At 40.1% G+C, this 21,645-nt stretch overlaps 1 protein-coding gene across 1 annotated transcript; it reads right to left on the bottom strand.

Moving 5' to 3' along the window:
- Nucleotides 1-436: 436 nt before the first annotated feature.
- On the bottom strand, nt 437-3,003 carry LOC117290667. Its single transcript, XM_033772186.1, has 2 exons — nt 2,812-3,003; nt 437-1,234 (listed from the first exon to the last, which is right to left on the bottom strand). Exons 1-2 carry the CDS (start codon nt 2,885-2,887, stop codon nt 1,053-1,055), a joined length of 258 nt encoding a protein of 85 aa, XP_033628077.1. The 5' UTR covers nt 2,888-3,003; the 3' UTR covers nt 437-1,052.
- Nucleotides 3,004-21,645: the final 18,642 nt, after the last annotated feature.

Below are 21,645 nucleotides of genomic sequence, written 5' to 3'. Positions count from 1 at the left end.
CGAGACAATAATGAAAGAAAAAAACACCATTGTCACTTGAAGTTGTGTGCTTTTATATGGTTGATTTCGAAACCTCAAAATTCTAAATCTGAGGTCTCGAAATCAAGTTCGTGGAAAATTACTTATTTTTCTGAAACTACGTTACTTCAGATGGAGCCGTTTCTCACAATGTTTTATACTATAAACCTCCCCATTACTCGTTACCAAGTAAGGTTTTATGCTAATAATTATTTTGAGTAATTACCAATAGTGTCCGCTACCTTTAAGAAGATAAAGCTTATCTTTATTCTGAAACTGACTCTCAAAATGGGTTTAAACCTGACCCTGAATCTGCTCTAACTTTTACCTTCACTATATCAAGAAAAGGGTTATGAACCCAATTCTTTCTCAAAAACTACGTTACTTCAGAGGGAGTTGTTTCTCACAATATGTTGTACTTTCAACAGCTCTACGTTGCTCGTTATACCAAGTTATGTTATGCTAATGTATATTATGACTAATTACCAAACGTGAACAGTGCCTTCAAATTAGTCAAAAACTATAAGATTGCACAAAGACGACTCTAGGCAATGTGGTTTAAGGAAGAGCCAGTTTGGTCTCGACATTTCGAACAGTAGTACACTCTACTCGTCTTCAGGAGGTAAATGCCACCCTAGGCAAAACCAACACTCCCGCAAAATAGATTTACACATGGTCGCACGCGCAAGTTTTCAATTATTTATAGTTTCTTCATATTCAATTCAATTAAATTCAATTCAATCAACATGTTTTTCAATGTAATTAAACAAATGCGAATAAAAAACAATTTCAGTACAAGTATTCAAGTCAAAGCCAGTCAAGGACAGATTAATGAAATAATTAATGAAAATTAAATGAACAAAATAATGTAAACCAAAACGGGGACATTTATCCACACCATGCAAAGCTATCTTCAGACAATGCTGGCCGGAAATCTTGTTCATTTGACTCACAAGGTGGGAATAAATTTGCTCATTTAGGTTGTTGAACTTGTGGGTTCTGTAGTTGTGGTTTTCTATACGGTCGTGCTGCGGCTACAAGGGAGTGATGCATTTCCAGCTGTTTGGGTTACACGGGGTCCGGCAGCATTTCTCGGTGACATCACAGTCGTTGTCGACTAAAATGCTGTTGCAACTTAGTGGACATGGCACGGCTCCGATGACGTCGTCAAACACAGGGTGAGTCATTTCAGGACATGTGCCGTTATGGATCCATTCTGTATCACAGAGAAACATTTGTAAAAGTCAGGTTTTTAGAAATAAAATAAGCTCAGATTGCCCTTCATGGACGGGCATGCGCATGTGCGTCAATGGGGGGGGGGGGACACCATATTGTTAAATGTCCCCTTGATGTTTTATGTTTTTGACCACCTTTATCTTGAAGCACAAAGCATTGCAGTGTCCCACCATCAATCCTGGGGGCAACGGATGACATCACTTGTTGAAGGGTGGGGACACTAGATCAAATGTCCCCTCACAAAATTGGCCCAAGATTGCAACACAGAGCATCTAGAACGCAGAATTTTCCCGGGCACTGACGCGGGCCCGGACCCCACGTCGAAAGGGTTCAACCGTTAACAGATTTGCACCCCTCCCCCTAAAAGATTGGGAGACCTCTATAACGAGGTTCAAGTTTTGCATTGGCATAAGATTAGACCACGTGTCCCGTCATTGATATAAATCCTTGGGGCGGGGGGGGGGTGTTCCCCCAGTGCTTGTTGACTCGTGTGTCTTAAAGGGACACGTTGCCTTGGATCGGACGAATTGGTCTATAAAAAGCATTTGTAACCATTTGTTTTAAAATGCATATGGTTAGAAAGATCTTTTTAGAGTAGAATATATTGATACACACAAATTTTCCTCGAAATCGCGTGGTTTTCCCTTTAGTTTGCGAACTAACACAGTCGGCCATTTGTTGGATTCAAACATTTGACTTCCATAAATGGCCGACCGTGTTAGTCGACGAGGTAAAAGGAAAACCGTGCGATTCTGAGGCATGTTTGTATGGATTGTTGTCTTCTACTTTTACAACATCTTTCTAATCATAATGCATTTTATAACAAACGGTCACAAACGCTTTACAAAGACCAACTCGACCGATCCAAAGCAACGTGTTCCTTATATAAGGCAGTGATGGACACTATTGGTAATTACTCAAAACAATATTGTTAGCATAACATTTTACTTGGTAACGTGTAATGGAGAGCTGTTGATAGTATAAAACATTATGGGAAACGAATCCCTCTGAAGAAACGTAGTTTTTGAAAAAGAAGTAATTTCTCACTTAAATATTTTAATCGATTTCAAAACCTCAGCTGAGGTTCCGAAATCAAGCATCTGAAAGCACACAACTTAGTGCAGCAAGGGTGTTTTTTTCTTCCAATATTCTTTAAGCAACTTCGACGACCTATTGAGGTCAAATTTTCACAGGTTTGTTATTTTGAGGTTCACCAAGTGAGAAGACTAGTTTTGACAATATTACCAGTGGCTTTAACTTATATAAGGGCACGTGCGTGTCATATCCATACTTCTTCAGTTACTGTGCGTTTACGTTACGGTGACGCGTTGTCTTTGTCTGTCATTGTCGTCCTGCGGCATCCATGGCTAGTCCGAGCTATTTTGGTCATGTTTTACCCTCATGTCTTTAGCCGTGCGCTGCGCGAACACGAGTGCACCTTTCCAAATGTTTATAGTTCAAAATGGTTGCCAATATGTGCAATTCATCCGACAAAAATCGTTTGGGATCAGCACGGAAAAAGTGAGACGTCCGTGTAGACAGGCCTAGGCTACTTACCTGGAAGGTAACTGGGCGTAGCACCCCCCTGGGCTAGAATCAGAACACTGACAGCGAGGACTGCGCACCAACGCATAATTTCACATTCACCAACTGCTTCTTTATAGTAGAAGTTGAAACACAAAAACACACTTTTTTACTGGCAAGGATTGCAGAAACCCGGGCTAGCACAATCAACGAAATACGGTGGGAAATGACGAACAGATTTGTGTTTCGACAAGGCGTTGCATGTCGGTTTTATATAACGTAGACATCCAATCAATCAACCCCACGTTGATATCACTGTCTACTCATCAACCAATCACAGACAGGCTGATCAGTTTCCCAAACCAAGCACTTCTGTTCAAGTATATACAGTGATGACGACGTGTAATATTAATACGAGGCCAGCATGGCCCAATTGCATCTAGCCCTGCCCTGCGATGCCCCGCCCATGTCAGTTTACACGAGTGCCATGTGCTGAAATGCTCGAGAAAGTGTAGATTAGTGAATAGAATGTACGAGCCGAAGAAGAGTAGATTGTATTTACGAATCTACACTTATTCTCTGACTTAAACTATTTCCCCCATTGGTAATTATAACACTTTCAACGAATTATATTTCTCAATTTAACAACAATAGTTTAGTCTAACTAATTTCGTATAAGTTGTCAAACGACAGTTGGTCACATTTTATAATTATTTTTACAAAGTATAATGGGCATCCTTTAGTGCTTGCAGCATATATCGAGTACAACGTCAGCAGGCGATTTGACGAAACGCTATGATTGATCCTATCTCGAGTTAAGACGAGTAACTCGTCCTAATTAAGGTCTGCATGCTACAGTGCAGGGTTGGGACTCCTCCCAAGTCCTAAGATTAATCTGAAGTTAGGAAGAGTTTGGTGAAATCAACAGCTGCTTGCTCAGCTAACAATAACTTAAGTTACTAAGTGACTTTTTTTCAAAACTGGAAAATGTTTTAGTAAATTTAAACAATTTTATAACATATTTTTAGCTATATTTTGTTGCACTTCATGCTATCGTTCAGTTTGGAAAGACAGTAATTTTAAAGCTGAACTATTTACTTAAACTTAGAAGGAATCTACACTCAACTGATGTTACGAATCTACACTTAAAAATAATCTACACTTTCAAAAATAGAGTGATGTCACAGAAATAGTTTAATCATTTGTAATAATGTTCTAATACCTTGCAAAGTTAAACCTTTCCAGATGTTGAAGAGACAGTGTGACCACACAGTTAAACACTAATATTAATGTCAATATAAAATAACATAATTGCTGACAAGGCCATCTGTTTCGTTTTCGAATTCTCGAGAGATATCTGATCCCTGTTTATGATCCAAAGTTGCTTTATATAATATCATTAAACACTTTGCACCAGAGTGTCCTCTATTATAAACAAGAACATGTGAACATTTTGTGGATAAATTCGTCAGTAAACTCACAGGCAGTTGTCTCTGTTCGAACCTTCTGTTCTCATTGTTTTTCCATAAAGGAAATGACGTATGTGTTGTTGTTTTAACATTACACCAATGGGTGTTAGCACTACTTTCAAGATCTCTATGGAAAAAATCACCGGCGTATTATAATTTAGGTGGGGGTCGAACCCACGGTTTTTGCCATTCTAAGGATAAAAACCAAATAATATTCTTTATCCTCGATACAAATTTAACATAATTATTTTAAAAGCAATGGACACTATTGACAATTACTCAAAATAATTGTAAGTGTACAAACTTACTTGGTTATGATATGAGCATTGGATAGATGTTGGTAGTTTAAAACATTGTGAGAAACGGCTCCCTGTAAGTAACGTAGTTTTTGAGAAAGAGGACGAAATTCCCACTAAAATATTTGAATTGAATTCGAGACCTCGGCGTTTTCCGGCCTCATTATTCTCTCGCATCTTCGACGACCAATTGAGTTATAATGTTCACGCAATGGAAAACATGGGCGCCGCTTGTAACCTTGGAGGTAGTCTGTAAACAGTGCTGTCATTAATCAGCACGGTGAGTACGATTAACAGAACAGCCAGAACACAATCATCGCACCACCCGGTCAGGCCGGTTTCGCGCCGATATTGTTTAGTGCGCGATGGTCGCGCAGCATTGCAATTCAGCACAGTTATTTACACTGTTCAAAAACCATTATCGCAAAATAGCGTGTCATTTTCACTGTCGCGCAAGTATCGCCCGCGCGATTCGTAACTTTCCCTCTCGTCTGCAGCATGCAGCAACAAGAACGTCAGGTTATTAGTCCGTGTCAACGTGTGCTGTTGGTGGGTGGTGGAATATGAAATAAGGTAATTAATTTATTGTATTCTGTTGTAATTATTCAGAAATATAATAACATGTTAATAAGTAACGCATAGAGTATGGAACGCCAAAGAGGCATTTAATCATCGGTGATGGTCTTTTGCAACCGGTGATCAAATTTGTCATCGGTGGTGGTCCTATGCGATCGGTGATCAACTTTAGCGAGCGGTGATAAAACACGATCGGTGGTCCATTTTAGCGATCGGTCATGCATATTCATGATCGGTGATGGTATATAGCGATCGGTCATGCATATTCACGACCGTTGATGGCTTTTTGCAATCGGTGGTCAACTTTAGTGATCGGTGGTGGCTTTTTGCAATCGGTCAACTTTAGTGATCGGTGGTGGCTTTTTGCAATCGGTCAACGTTAGGGATCGGTGGTGGCTTTTTGCAGTTGGTCAACTTTAGGGATCGGTGATGGCTTTTTGCAATCGGTCAACTTCAGGGATCGGTGATGGCTTTTTGCATGCGGTCAACTTTAGTGATCGGTGGTGGCTTTTTGCAATCGGTCAACTTTAGTGATCAGTGGTGGCTTTTTGCAATCGGTCAACTTTAGGGATCGGTGATGGCTTTTTGCAATCGGTCAACTTAAGGGATCGGAGGTGGCTTCTTGCAATCAGTCAACTTTTGCAACCGGTGATGGGATTTTGGGATATCCGAATTTTGCGTCCGGTCGGTGCAGGCCTACTTCAAAACCTATGATGTGTAGATTGTGGATATTAGTTGTTGTTATTTTCTAGTTCACACCACCATGGAGGAATAAATTACACTCACCAGCGGGTTGACTGACTTGCCAAACATTTTTAGAAGAGTACCATTTTATAACTATGTAAGGGGGAACGCAACAAACATCAAATTACTCAGCTCTTTCTAAAAAGATAATAATAATAATAACAAATGGGTAGGAGAGGGTGTGGAAGGGTTATCTATGTCCCACAATTGGTTGTCGTCTTCCGGAAATGGTTTATGCCGGGGAAATACAAATATTTATATTCAGTGAAGGGAAATGTTTTTGAACAAGAGTCTCTACCGATAGTTTTGTGTGTAAGGGGAAATCTGAAATCATACAAGTAGCCCTGTATAAACAGACCCGGAGGTGAGAACATTATGACCACACAAAAACCGTTTTGATGGAAAACACATATTATGTGCATCATGAATGTGATGGACAGACACAGACCGGGACCCACTCAACACGTTTTATAAAAGGCTACGTAAAGTATTATACAAATATTTCCTTGTAATAAACGGAGAGGCACGTATTAATTGAATCCAAAGCGAAAAACGTACTATATAAAGTTCTTAATTTAGGGGGGGGGGGGGTGTATAAAGTATAAAGATAAATGAGTTAAATCTTATATAAAATTGAAGCTTGAAAATAAGCTTTACTCTAAACGTAATTTTGTTTTAAATGATTAATTAATTAACCTTGTGATCTTCATTTGCATATTTAATTAGTAAATCTTAGTAGAGCGCCATATCTCAAGAAGTATACTTCCGGGTCAACCGGAAGTTGGCCCATTTTTTGTTTCAGTTATACTACACAATCAATCTTCATTTTTTGTTTCAGTTATAGACTCCTTTTAAATTTTTACTTTGGAAAACCGTGACCCCATGTTGACCTCTATTTTCGGGTCAACCTGAATTGGGACCAGATCTTAAGACCTATACAACCTATTTCAAACTTGTTCCAGTTTCCGCGACCCCATGTTGACCTCTACTTCCGGGTCAACCGGAAGTGGGACCATATCTCAAGAACTATACAACCGATTTTCAAACTTTTTTTTCAGTTGCACACTCTTTTGTGTTAAATATTAACTTTGAAAAATGTGTCCCCTTGTTGACCTCTACTTCAGGGTCAACCGGAAGTGGGACCATACCTCAAGAACTGCACAACTAATGTTCAAACCCTTTTTTACTTAGAGACTCTTTGAGCATTAAGGATAACCGTAACAAAATTTGGCCCCCATATTGACCTAGCTCTACTTCCATGTCAACCGGAAGTGGGACAATATCCCAAGAACTTCACAACCTATGTTCAAACCTTTTTTCAGTTATAGCCTAACAAACAATACATTTAATATAAAATTTAATATATTTGATATACTTTTTGCATTTTTATTTTATTAATAAAAACTTACGAGTTAAAATGCTGGTTGATTTTTCGTCTGATAATGAAAGTTTTACTTTCTGTCATCTGTCTACTGGTTTGTTGGCGGCACACCATTTTGGCAAAATGGTAGAAAACCTCTATTGTGCCAACACTGGTTTTGTAGCTGCACCATAGACAATCTTTTCTGGGCCAATCCTTTTTTTTTAGCGCCACGCCATTTTGACATGAAATTACTTTGCAATAAAAAAGTTCATTACAATAAAGTGTAGTTGTCCATGATAAACACAAAACATAAAAAATGAAAAAACAGCAGCAATGAATAAATCAAATTAAAAATGCTATGCAAAAACCAATAAAATAATAAAGGAGGTATACATTTTAGAATGTTGTTTTATTGATAGTATTCTGTTTCTCAAAATGCCGGTACCATCAGGGCTGGATTTCACAGAGAGTTAGGCCTAGTCCTAACTTAGGACATAGTCCTTGGAGATATAAGAAGCGTATGGCTAGTCCTAAGTTAGGACGATTAACTCTTCCTAACTCGAGATAAGACTAGTCTTAACTCTTTGTGAAATCCACCCCAGCTTCAATAACATGCATGGGCTAATTCCTTTTTAAATATCAAGTCGGTTTAGTAATTAGAAAATATTTCTTTACCGTTTTGTCAAAGCCAGTATTGGCATGATTGGCCCCGAAAAGGTTTTCTATATGACACCATTTTGACAAAAATGGTGTGCAGCTACAAAACCAGTATTGGCTCAATGAGAGGTTTTCTGCCTGTTTTCCCGAATGGTGTGCCACAAAACCAGTATTGGACCACTGCAGGTTTTCTACCACTTTCCCAAAATGGTGCACCGCTACAAAACCAGCATTGGCCCATTAAAGGTTCATCATTTTGCCGAAACGGTGTGCCGCACAAAACCAATATTGGCCAAGACAGGCAAACCTCCGTCCTAACTAAAATAGTTTGCCTCTATAAAACCGACATTGGCCCAGTGTGGGCACTTTACTAGCAAGGACATGACGCTTGACCGGAAGAAGGCCAGCACTGGCCCAATTCTGGCTCAATATCATCATCATAATTAACGGCACCGTATCGAAACTCGACGCCGGTACATGCCACCATTGGCCCGATACTGTACTGTTTGTTAGGCTATAACTGAAAAAAGGTTTGAACATAGGTTGTGAAGTTCTTGGGATATTGTCCCACTTCCGGTTGACCTGGAAGTAGAGCTAGGTCAATATGGGGGCCAAGTTTTGTTAAGGTTAATCCTTAATGCTCAAAGAGTCTCTAAGTAAAAAAGGGTTTGAACATTAGTTGTGCAGTTCTTGAGGTATGGTCCCACTTCCGGTTGACCCTGAAGTGGAGGTCAACAAGGGGACACATTTTTCAAAGTTAATATTTAACACAAAGGAGTGTGCAACTGAAAAAAAAGTTTGAAAATCGGTTGTATAGTTCTTGAGATATGGTCCCACTTCCGGTTGACCCGGAAGTAGAGGTCAACATGGGGTCGCGGAAACTGGAACAAGTTTGAAATAGGTTGTATAGGTCTTGAGATCTGGTCCCAATACAGGTTGACCCGAAAATAGAGGTCAACATGGGGTCACGGTTTTCCAAAGTAAAAATTTAAAAGGAGTCTATAACTGAAACAAAAAATGAAGATTGATTGTGTAGTATAACTGAAACAAAAAATGGGCAAACTTCCGGTTGACCCGGAAGTATACTTCTTGAGATATGGCGCTCTACTAAGATTTACTAATTAAATATGCAAATGAAGATCACAAGGTTAATTAATTAATCATTTAAAACAAAATTACGTTTAGAGTAAAGCTTATTTTCAAGCTTCAATTTTATATAAGATTTAACTCATTTATCTTTATACTTTATACACCCCCCCCCCCCTAAATTAAGAACTTTATATAGTACGTTTTTCGCTTTGGATTCAATTAATACGTGCCTCTCCGTTTATTACAAGGAAATATTTGTATAATACTTTACCTAGCCTTTTATAAAACGTGTTGAGTGCGTCCCGGTCTGTGTTTGTCCATCACATTCATGATGCACATAATATGTGTTTTCCATCAAAACGGTTTTTGTGTGGTCATAATGTTCTCACCTCAGGGTCTGTTTATACAGGGCTACTTGTATGATTTCAGATTTCCCCTTACACACAAAACTATCGGTAGAGACTCTTGTTCAAAAACATTTCCCTTCACTGAATATAAATATTTGTATTTCCCCGGCATAAACCATTTCCGGAAGACGACAACCAATTGTGGGACATAGATAACCCTTCCACACCCTCTCCTACCCATTTGTTATTATTATTATTATCTTTTTAGAAAGAGCTGAGTAATTTGATGTTTGTTGCGTTCCCCCTTACATAGTTATAAAATGGTACTCTTCTAAAAATGTTTGGCAAGTCAGTCAACCCGCTGGTGAGTGTAATTTATTCCTCCATGGTGGTGTGAACTAGAAAATAACAACAACTAATATCCACAATCTACACATCATAGGTTTTGAAGTAGGCCTGCACCGACCGGACGCAAAATTCGGATATCCCAAAATCCCATCACCGGTTGCAAAAGTTGACTGATTGCAAGAAGCCACCTCCGATCCCTTAAGTTGACCGATTGCAAAAAGCCATCACCGATCCCTAAAGTTAACCGATTGCAAAAAGCCACCACCGATCACTAAAGTTTACCGAATGCAAAAAGCCACCACCGATCACTAAAGTTGACCGCATGCAAAAAGCCATCACCGATCCCTGAAGATGACCGATTGCAAAAAGCCATCACCGATCCCTAAAGTTGACCAACTGCAAAAAGCCACCACCGATCCCTAACGTTGACCGATTGCAAAAAGCCACCACCGATCACTAACGTTGACCGATTGCAAAAAGCCACCACCGATCACTAAAGTTGACCACCGATTGCAAAAAGCCATCAACGGTCGTGAATATGTATGACCGATCGCTATATACCATCACCGATCATGAATATGCATGACCGATCGCTAAAATGGACCACCGATCGTGTTTTATCACCGCTCGCTAAAGTTGATCACCGATCGCATAGGACCACCACCGATGACAAATTTGATCACCGGTTGCAAAAGACCATCACCGATGATTAAATGCCTCTTTGGCGTTCCATACTCTATGCGTTACTTATTAACATGTTATTATATTTCTGAATAATTACAACAGAATGCAATAAATTAATTACCTTATTTCATATTCCACCACCCACCAACAGCACACGTTGACACGGACTAATAACCTGACGTTCTTGTTGCTGCATGCTGCAGACGAGAGGGAAAGTTACGAATCGCGCGGGCGATATTTGCGCGACAGTGAAAATGACACGCTATTTTGCGATAATGGTTTTTGAACAGTGTAAATAACTGTGCTGAATTGCAATGCTGCGCGACCATCGCGCACTAAACAATATCGGCGCGAAACCGGCCTGACCGGGTGGTGCGATGATTGTGTTCTGGCTGTTCTGTTAATCGTACTCACCGTGCTGATTAATGACAGCACTGTTTACAGACTACCTCCAAGGTTACAAGCGGCGCCCATGTTTTCCATTGCGTGAACATTATAACTCAATTGGTCGTCGAAGATGCGAGAGAATAATGAGGCCGGAAAACGCCGAGGTCTCGAATTCAATTCAAATATTTTAGTGGGAATTTCGTCCTCTTTCTCAAAAACTACGTTACTTACAGGGAGCCGTTTCTCACAATGTTTTAAACTACCAACATCTATCCAATGCTCATATCATAACCAAGTAAGTTTGTACACTTGTTTTCCAAAAGTTGAAACAGGAATTTATTCTTGTATTAAATTTAATAATTCAGAAATTCAGAAATTCAGAATACACAATAATTCACAACCTCTTGATAGGGAGGAAGGGTCGGTGGCACTCGACCGAACGTTGTACGAGTAAGTTCTGTATCAGGCGTTTGTATTGTGCCCGCCTTCGGAGCCAATTCAATTAGTATTTTCCTCACACATTAGTCGACCAGTTTGTCATTGCTATGTCAGACTTGTCATTTCATATTTTGGAGAGAAACAATTAGTCAATCAGTACTCTGTATCAACTAATCTACGGACAAAATTAGAAATAACAAATTCGTATTAGTCTTTAAAATCATTGATTAGTAATTTCATTAGCTCAATTAGTAAAAATGTTTCCTATTAGTTAGTTCGGATTGAAAAATTAGTCATGAATGGAAAGACTGATTTTTATTGCGTAGTTTTTTCTCCAAATTGACTACTAGATGTTTTCAGTGTATGCTATAGTGCATATGAAATCACACATACTACTTACATGTGTTCACCGTCTCTAATGTTACCATGAAAGCGCTGGTCTCGAACGAACCTAATAAATGTTTATTTTACATTTTGTTACAATACGATATACAATACAATCATACACAAAAGTAAAGCATTTCATGCAATAATATTTCAAGAGAAGTCTTTCACCACTACCTTCTGTTAACCCTGTAAGTTATTTGTAAATCTGTGAATTTTTTTTTTCTGTACCGAAAGGGTCCAATGGCTTTAAGAGTAGTGTTTTATTAAATCACACTTGTTTATGTTGTTTATATCAGTGTGATCTTGTTTGATTTTTTGTTGCGTCTGAGAAAAGTCAAATTTTCGGAAAACCGACATTTAGGAAAGTTTGGGGATTTTCGGATCGTAACAATTTTAGCAGCAGTCGTAAATTTTACAACACTTACTTTGGAGTTCATTTAGAGATAATTATGTATCGCATTGTATATAAACTTATTATCTTAAATTTGTTATGCCATTTGCGAGGTAAGATTTGTTTAAATCTGTATAACAATGGCTTGCCTGATCACAAGATATCGAATATGTACAAAGGAAGAGTCCTGTAACACATGTAACTACATGTATGTGTGATTTCATAAGCACTACTAGCATAGACCGAGAACAAACAGACAATGAAAAACAAAGGGTCTCCATAGGAAAACTCTAAGGACTGGGTTTATTCACAAAGGAATTGTGTGTATAAAATATGGGAGGTTCTTACAAACAATATTGTAGCGCAACACAATAGCTGTCAAAATGCACAGAAGATAACTGTGAATCAAAATGATCAATTATTTGTTTGCATACTAATTCAGGTTCCGATAAATCTGAACGTTTGTAAGTGTTTTGATACTTTATTGCAGCAGTTTACATAGACAAATGACTTACAGAACAACAATTGACGACTGGATTATGGCGGCATCAAATAGAATGTGTGAATGGATACCAATAACGGGGCTTTCTTTACTGGAGGTCGACACTGTGTATACGATTTGTATAATTGAAATTAAAGCGGGAACATTGACTACAAGCGAGTCATTGCCTCATACATTATTCAAATCAAACTTGCAAATGGCTCATTTACCCTGATCCGCATCCTAATGCCAGTACCCGTGGACTTGTACGGAAGGGCCACTGTGGGGTCTTTTACACAATTGAACAATAAAGAACAAAACGATGCACTATTGTTCAACTTGGACCCCACAGAAGAATTATTTTGAAAAGGAATAAACAGGACAACAGTATCAGACCCCACAACCCCGATCGGAAAGATTGTGTGCCCGGCATGAGATCAATAAAGGTCTACTTGGTCAACACAATGAGGGGACTTTAAAACACTCTGTGTACCTACATAATTATTGTATGCAGTGGTTTTTTGTTTACAGTGTTGAAGTATAGGATTGTTGTTAAGTGTACAGAACAAAGGAATGACGACTACAGTAATTAGATTAGTGTTGATGTCTGTTATAAAAAATCCTATCGTTTAGTTCAGCTCAAAACAGCTTATTGTGTCTGCTTGAAGTAAGCATTGTTATTCAGACAATGAAATAGCGGGTGTCAATCGAATCACTAAATTAGCGAACGAAGGCCTCAAAATAATGTAATCCCTAACGGTTGTGCATCCTTTCCTTCAGAATCAACTCATGGGAATTATTCCCCAGCTTATAGCGTGACATGGACGTGTCTGGTAATCAAATCAGATAAGTTTATTTTCACATCCTTTGATATTCTGATCGTGTACAAAAAACTTTGAAACTTTGTCAAAACATCCTTTTAAAAGCAACTGGGCGCGTCCCATAATATTGTCAGAGACCAGAGTGCTCATATTTTGGTGTATCCCAACATATTGCATAACATAACTGATCTGTGAAAATTTGAGTTGAATTGATTATCGAAGTTGCAAGAAAATAATAACGAAAGAATAACATGCTTGAATTTGGTTTGATGTTACCCCATGTGTGTAACTACTTGCCATGTAGAGCGCGTTCTTTAGAGAACTGCCATGCTTTCTATTATATAACCCCCCCCCCCCCCCCCGACATCGGGCGAAAAACTCACGTTCATCACACTTGCACGCACTTACAACATGCAAGTGAGTAAAAGGACACCGTACGTGACCAGCACGTGTAAGTACGGAGTCCGTACGACAATGTGGCAATCGCAAGATGGTCGTACGTTGTAAGCACGTTGTAAGCATGTACAACTCACTTACAACGTGCGCAACATACGATGCACGCAACCGCTCACGGCCAGGCGTGGCGGGCGGGCCACATATCTTACACCTTGCGCAGACCGTGCGAGTGACGTGAGTTGACGCATTCCATCGCTGCTTTTGCTACTCCCTCCCCATGTTTTCAGAAAAACGTGGCGGCCATGGCCTCTTCAAAAAACGTACGGACTAAAAACACGCACGGTGGGTTGTGACCGAGGCTTTAAGCTCGGGTTAACTTAAAATTTCCTCCAGATTATGACACGAATTTTTTTAATTCTTCGTTGCGGCTGATTTTGCTTCATTCCTGCTGATTCCGAATAACTGTGGCTTTTTTGTAAAGAGAGTTTGGTGAAACCGACGAGGGGGGAATCTACCGGTGGATCGGGGCCCATTTGCATGGCTCTGCTCACTGTAAACAGAAAATAAAGCCTATTGAGTCGCTCTATAAAATGTGCCCTGGACGCAGCAAGCAGCTCTTTTGAAGCAACAACATAGATCAGTGCAGACAATGACCAATGTTATATAAATACAACGAGCATTTGCTTGCAGAAATGACACCCATAGTGAGTATTTTCCATTTGAAACATTTGTTATTGTTATACTACTATGTTATTATGAATGGTTTATTAAAATCTTGTAATTGTAGCCAATGGCTAATTTTCGTCAATTTTATTGAAGCAATAACAATTTAAAAGCAATACACTATAAGCAATGAACGAACATTATAGAGATCCAGGGGTCGATTTCACAGAGAGCTTATAGTTTGATCTTAACTGCAAACCAATCTTATAATAGCTAAGTAAATTGTGATGTAAACAAAGTTCACTATTATAATGCTAACAAATTTGTCCTATACGACGAATTGTATTTGCTATGTGGAGTCGATCTCAGTATTCCCTTGTGACTGTTGGCGCTCTACAAAAGTTGGCTACTGCACACTACACTCTTCAGCTGAGCAAACTGCGTGCTCCGGGTAGCACTACCTTACCGAGTGGTGATGTTCCAGTGGTTGATATCATTGATAGGTCTGTTGCAGTTAAGGAGGCAGAGATAGTTACTACCAATACGATCGAAACATCATGGAGGGACGCAACAGCTGTGTGGCAGCCGCGATATTGTTGTGCATCATTTCTGCATCACTCTTGACACACAGTAAGTTTACATCCAAAACAATTTATAAACCGGTACTGGATAATTATAATAATACAAAATGCGCAGTAGAGTATATTTATATAGGTAACTGCGCAATACAAATGACCGTTTTTAGTATTATTATTATTACCAGCGGGATGCCGCGCTTCGTAAAAATGCTGTGGCAAACTACCCGTTCTAAATTAAGACGAATCTTGGTACTTTGTAAAATCGTACACCTGGCCGTCTTTTTTCCGTTTCGGCATTGTCGATCCCATCCATATTTTCTAGTTTCCAGCGGATCCCGATAGTGGTTCTTTCCCAGTCCCGTTTATATCCCGTTTCGTTTATTTTGTTCCCGTTCAGTTGATTATTTTCTGTCCTGTATACTTTTCAAACCCCTTTGTTTCCCCCCCCCTCACCAGCCTCGTTAATTTTTTCCCCCAACTCCCTGTCCCACCGTGTGCCGCTTCCCTATCCCGTCCCATATCTAACCCACGCCTCCGTGCCTTTCCCGTCCCGCGATCCCATGCATAGGCATTCTTCTTTGCTTGCCACTGTTTGCCTTTCCAGTTTCGCGCGGGTCCCGTTCCCCCCCCCCGTTTTATGGGCTTGATCCCCCACCCAGTTTAATATGTTCCTGTCCCATGTCCAACATCACGATAGTCCTTTTTTAATTTTGTTCATTCCCTACCCCAGAGCCCTGTTTATTTTCCCCGTCATTTCTGTTGTTGCCGTCCCCCCGTCCCCCGTTCCACAGACGTACCACTTGTGCCCCTACCTCCTATCCCGTCCAAAATCTAACCCGTGCCTCCTTCCCGTCATTCCGCCCGTGAACTGTTCTTTGCACTTTTTGCCGTCCCATAACTTTCCCTGTTCCCCACGGGTCCAGCCAATCAGGTGGTTCTCCGTTTCGTGTATAACGTGCTCTAATAACCCCCACCAGTTACTGGACGCTCGCGCTGTGACTGTGACATCACAAAGGCACCTGCCCTCAACCCCAAAGTAACTACACGTTCGCGCTTTGACTGTGACGTCACAAACAACACATGCCCCAACCCACGGGTACCCCGAAATTTACCCCAGAACGCATCATTTTAGCAGGTCAAACAACAATGGCGGCGCCCATGCGATTTAAGCACTTTTATAATATAGATTACGCAAGCAAGCTGACATAACGCGCCCGACCCTTTAAGAACTTCTGTTCAGGTCGGTACGCATCAGCTGGATCGTTATCACCACTGATCTGATAAGCGTTTGACAAAGTTGTGAAACCATTCTGTCTGAATGTATCATGTGTATACAACTGGTCCTCGTTTGACGTTCGATATTCTACATGCGAATGTCGAACAGAACACGTTACTCGTTTGAATGACAATCAACGTTAGGCGTGAGATGTTTTTCTTCCACGGTAAAAACCGCCCCCTGGTATCCCACCCAGCGTTTAAAACCAGGTGAGCTATCGGGTGTACTGGCCCAGCTTTAAGCTGTTCCCTGTTGAGCCATTGTTGTCAAGTCCATAACCATGGCTCCCATCCTGGAACCAAACAATAAAGACAACCTTAAGCTGGGAGTCGTCCCCTATAGAGTCAACAATCCTTTAACAATCACCCATTATAGTATGTTCGGGTATGGCGTGTCAAACGTTGCATATTCGATTAATGTATAATGTATGTGCGATGTTTCTCATATTATGCGATTATTGTCACATATGAGCGATATTCGTTTGATGTATGCAATAAATGTAATATATATGCAATAAATTGTAATATGTGTGCGATAAATTGTACTAATATATGTGCGATAATTTGCAATAATTATATATGCGATAATTTTTAATATATATATTTGATAATTGTTTAGTACATGTATGCGATCATTTATATGCGATGTTTTGTGATGATATACATATGCGCATAATTTAATATTCATGTGCGATTTTCGTTCTTATGGGTGCGTTCGTTTAGCTTCCCTGGGTCGACCCCGGTGTTTGACGTTTTTTTCCCCAGGACGAATGTGGGTAATTATCTGCACACGTTCGTCCTGGCAAAAGAAAACGCCACACACCGGGGTCGACCCGGGGAAGCTAATCGAACGCACCCTATATTATGTGCGAAAACGGAATTGTGGGATTTAGTATGGCTTCCTGTCCACCTGATCACCGTACCCGTAATGTTTTAGATCGGGACAGACTATACTGTGTGTCGACCCCGGTGTGGGTAATCCACACACATTTTGCCTCGAAATTGCGTGGTTTTTCTTTTACTTTGCGAACTAACACGGTCGGCCATATGGGAGTCAAAAATTTGACTCCCATAAATGGCCGACCGTGTTTGTCGACGAAGTAAGAGGAATACCACGCAATTTCGAGTGGTACTTGTGTGGATCATTATATTCTACTTTTAAAACATCTATCTAACCATATGCATTTTATAACAAACTGTTACATACGCTTTTCAAAGACCAACTCGACCGATCCAAAGGCAACGTGTTCCTTTAAAATATGATACTGTAGCGGCGGTGCCGATCGACCGGTAGTGGGCGCCAGCACGACTCCCCATCGCACAATGGGCCAGAATTGAATCAAAGTGTGCCAAAATTATATCTCAACATATTTTTTGTGAAAATTATATTTAAACATATATATGATGGAAAGTTGGTTGTAAGGGGTTTTCTGATACGTAGAATTTGATGGTCATGGTTTTAAAGGTCTATGACGTCATCATAGTCCTGAATCGTGATTGGTCGGCAAGAGTTTAATAACTACTAATATCGTTTTGTTCATTTTTTCCCCTAGGCATATCAAAGAAACAGTTTGTGAACAAATGTTTTGCGATGCAAAGTGTGTTTTCATATGGGTTTCTAAAAGCGGTACTCATAAAGGGTGGTCTTTCTTTGATGCTAAACAGAGAAATATGACCGCTACACACGCACGAGTCGTTACAGGTGGTTGAGTCAAAACAGGCGTTTCTCATAGGGGTATACAACTTCAAAATTGAATAATTTCCGAAGTCGCAAAATGTCGCAACCAAATTTGGTTTTAGACTGTTCCTGAAGGTTCAGGCTACTGAAAAAAGTTAGAATTAAAGCGGCAATCGGCGGCATTTTATATTTCCTTTGTCTATGATTGAAATAAATGAAAACTAGGAGGCATTTTATGGGATTTATCAGACCTTTTCAAACAGTAAACAGAAATTAAACTGATTATTAATTTAATTTTCATGAAATATGGACTATAAACAACCATCGACACGGTTTTCATGGCATTATCTTTTATGAGCCGTTCAGGGTCGCAAGTTAAAATACCCATTAAGTTCAACGGTTTTGCCGCACTTTGTTACGATTTTTTGTCTAAATAAAGTCATAACCCTAATTTCAAAGAGTTTTTTTTCATTAATTCTTTCTTTTAACATACCCCTGGACTATTAAGAACAATAACAAAATGGAAGTACTGATTTTTGAAACAATCACCAGTTGCCTATTTTGGCGCAGTTTGACCTTGACCTGGCCCACTGTGCATCGGAGCACCGCTGGCAACTCAAGCAGGCCGATCGGTATATCTGCTCGCCAGAGAGGGCGCTCTCTGGCTTAGGTTTCTGTAGCGTGTAATTTCATGACTTGTTGTGTGTAAATAAACCTCCAAAGGAACGGACAGAAAAGGCAGTTAATTGTACCTCAATTGTGTCATTAAACTGTGTACAACGCAACCCACGCTACAATACTGCCGAATCACAACACTACGGGAGAGGATGCTGAATATTAATGCACAAAAATGTGCAGTAGTTGTTTCGTTGACGTCATCGTGTTCTTCTCTGTGTTTGCCTATGTAAGTTTGTGTTTATTTCATGTGTTTGGCCATCAGACCCATTCAGGGGATCGGGAGCGCACGCCCCTTTTCCTTTTTGAAAAAAAAAACATCCACGAAAGGAGATTGTTCCTAATACAGCTAAAAGAAGAGGGTGGATTTGTGTATCCACTATTCTTTAAATTGATCGTCTTATTGTATAAATGTTGTCGGTGCTTAAATGACCATTGGCCTATATTTTGCGAACAAACAGCAGGAACTCATAAACATTCTAAAGCGTTTCGACTGAATTTTTTCCCAAAATATTATTTTTATTTCACCAGTATTTGTTCATGTGCTCTCCGGGTTTAAGCACGTTTTTCTTTAACAAAAAGTCATAACCGGGCGTTGCTCCACGTGGTTCGCTATGCCAATCAATGTGTATATTATGTGAATTTGATGTACAGTGTTAAAAATTAAGGGGGAATGGACACTTTCGGTATGAAATTCTTGTTAACAACGAACACTTGTTATTAATAAACATCTGTCACATTGTGATAAACAACTTCCTCTGTAGTACTGTACGTTTGAGAAAGCGGTAACTTCTCATTCTGAATGGGAAACAAAACTATAAGGCCTGAAACCTTTTCTGGCATTTGTAAGAACACAAGCTGGTGCACTCTTGTGCATTTTCTAGCATTTTTCTGGTTACTTCGACGACCAAATGAATGCTAATGCTTTTAAAAATGCACATGCTTGTCAGGAATGTTTGGGAAAAAGTGCAACAGCTGTTAATAATATGTGGACAGAAATTATACCCATTCAGAAAGGGACGATCGGCCATTCCTTAATCAAATTTATTTCCGTCTTTCTCACAGGTTTGGAGATTGTATTGGATGACGTAACATGGCAACTAACTCGCACCGCTTCATGTTGTGGTAGCTGCAATAACTCGTCGTATGAATCCATTGAACTGGTCTGCAAATGTCAACCCGCCTGCGTCATTTATGGGGACTGTTGTTTAGATTATGCTCTCTTCTGTACTGATATCGAGACGGGGACAAGTGGACATTCTTTAGTTGGGATGGAAAATTGCACCAAAGATCGAGTCAATAGCTCCTTCACAAAGGAGGGCAAAGTCTCAACTTCCGAAGATTAAGTGCCGAGTATACGCAGAGAAAGCGACATATGCATTGGTTCAAGAGTATCTCTGCCAACTGAGGGCGCTGTGGTCACCAGTGATTCTCAAACGACGATCAACTCAACAATTCGCTCGTCTTCCTGGAAAATATTATGCGATGATACAGGATTGTAGAGTGGATGCATCCGTAGATGAATTGCATGCCTGTCAGATGGAACGCTCAGTGTTTAACGTTGAAACCCTTTCTGATTTGATAGCACTGCTCTCGGTAACCGCTGCGAATGGGCTACATTATATGAACATTCATTGCGCTTTGTGTAATGGTTACGACTACCCAAACGTCATATTTTGGAGTATTTATTTTGGTTGTTCCCGACGCGATTTTGATATTGATTCTGAATTACAGAAAACAACAATTTCGCTCGTGGCAACAAACTGTTATATTATCAGATATATGGAACCTGTCTTTCAGTGGGAGGTGGAGCCATTTAGGTTGTTTAGAGACTAACAATGCGAAGACTATCCGAACTGGGACGCGTGCCGTGCCTACCGGTTACCATATGATAATACTGAAAACATACACTGTTCGTTGTGCTTTGACGCTAGAATAGCGGCTGAAAGAGCCGCTAGAAACGGTACCAACATCATCTATGATTCTGATCCCTTTTTTTCGTGGATTCCAGCATATCGAACCGCCACCTTCTTATTTTTTTCGCCGTTGGAAGGTGTAAGTTTGGTTGGTCGTTTCGGTCGTCCACCGACGTCGTCTTTCAAGCCAACATGCGATCAAGGACAAGTCTACAAACAGTCGTCCGGTGAGTGTCGTGACCATTGTCCGTTCGGCCAGGTAGTTGCAGATGATGGTTTCACGTGTGTTTCTCTCATGAACCAAAGCAACTACTCCTTAAGATTTGACACCCAAGTTCCTTACGGGAGATTCTCCTGTGAAGTTTTTATCCAAACCGAATTCCCCGTTGATGATAAGAAAGCGTTTTCTTCAGCTCTTTTCCGCCAGATATTGGGTGATGTTTCGTTTGACACTTCTGAACTAAAACCCGATAACTCAAATAAAATGTATCCGAATCCAAGTTGCTCTCGTAGTAAAATGCCGTACCCGTACATTCTATCTGCTGTGACTCAAGTCAGCAACACAACCAGTATTGAATCAATGTCAGAGTTGGTCTTAGACGCCTTGAATTAATCAAAGTGCTTGGAAATTACCAGCATGTCTCTTTCAGTGTCCACAGTTAGAATAAGGAATTTCGATCAAGTGTTCCTGCAGGATCAATGTGCAAAGCAAGGTCAAGAGCTCAACAAGTATGCGTTGGATGTGTATCAAATCATCTTAGTCAAGGGTGTTTCTTACATTAAGTTCTTACTAGACAATGAGACTTATGCCCTTCCATCGCTTACGACGAGGCAAGAAATAACCCATGCAGCAGGAAAAAAGACTGGACTGTCTGTTTTGACTTGCAGTGTCAAATTAATCTGCCCAATCGATGTGTTAGATTCAACTGAGTTTAAAGTAACGGCGATGGACTCAATGCTGGTGTATCGTGACGCAGTTGGACGAAATCTATCATCTAGTGATGTCATCGTGATGTCACAAGGAAAGATAGCCGTTTGCCATTCCGAAACCGAAAACCCAAAGTTCCCCCAAAACGAATACGACACTAGCGAAATAATATTATCAATGGTTGGTATGTCTATATCTCTAGTGTTTGTAGCGATGTCTCTGTTCACTTACTACATGTTCCCTGAACTGAGAAATCTGCCCGGTAAGAATATGATGAGTT

Source organism: Asterias rubens, chromosome 5, assembly GCF_902459465.1.
Source record: "Asterias rubens chromosome 5, eAstRub1.3, whole genome shotgun sequence".
NCBI classification, from domain to species: Eukaryota; Metazoa; Echinodermata; class Asteroidea; order Forcipulatida; family Asteriidae; genus Asterias; species Asterias rubens.
This window is presented reverse-complemented; position numbering and strand designations above follow the sequence as displayed.

Bases quoted from the DNA above. Each gene is read 5' to 3' on its own strand.
- LOC117290667 (XM_033772186.1), bottom strand. From the start codon at position 2,887: ATGCGTTGGTGCGCAGTCCTCGCTGTCAGTGTTCTGATTCTAGCCCAG. The intron at 1,235-2,811 runs GTAAGTAGCCTA...TCTGTGATACAG, and splicing joins TACGCCCAGTTACCTTCCAG to AATGGATCCATAACGGCACA.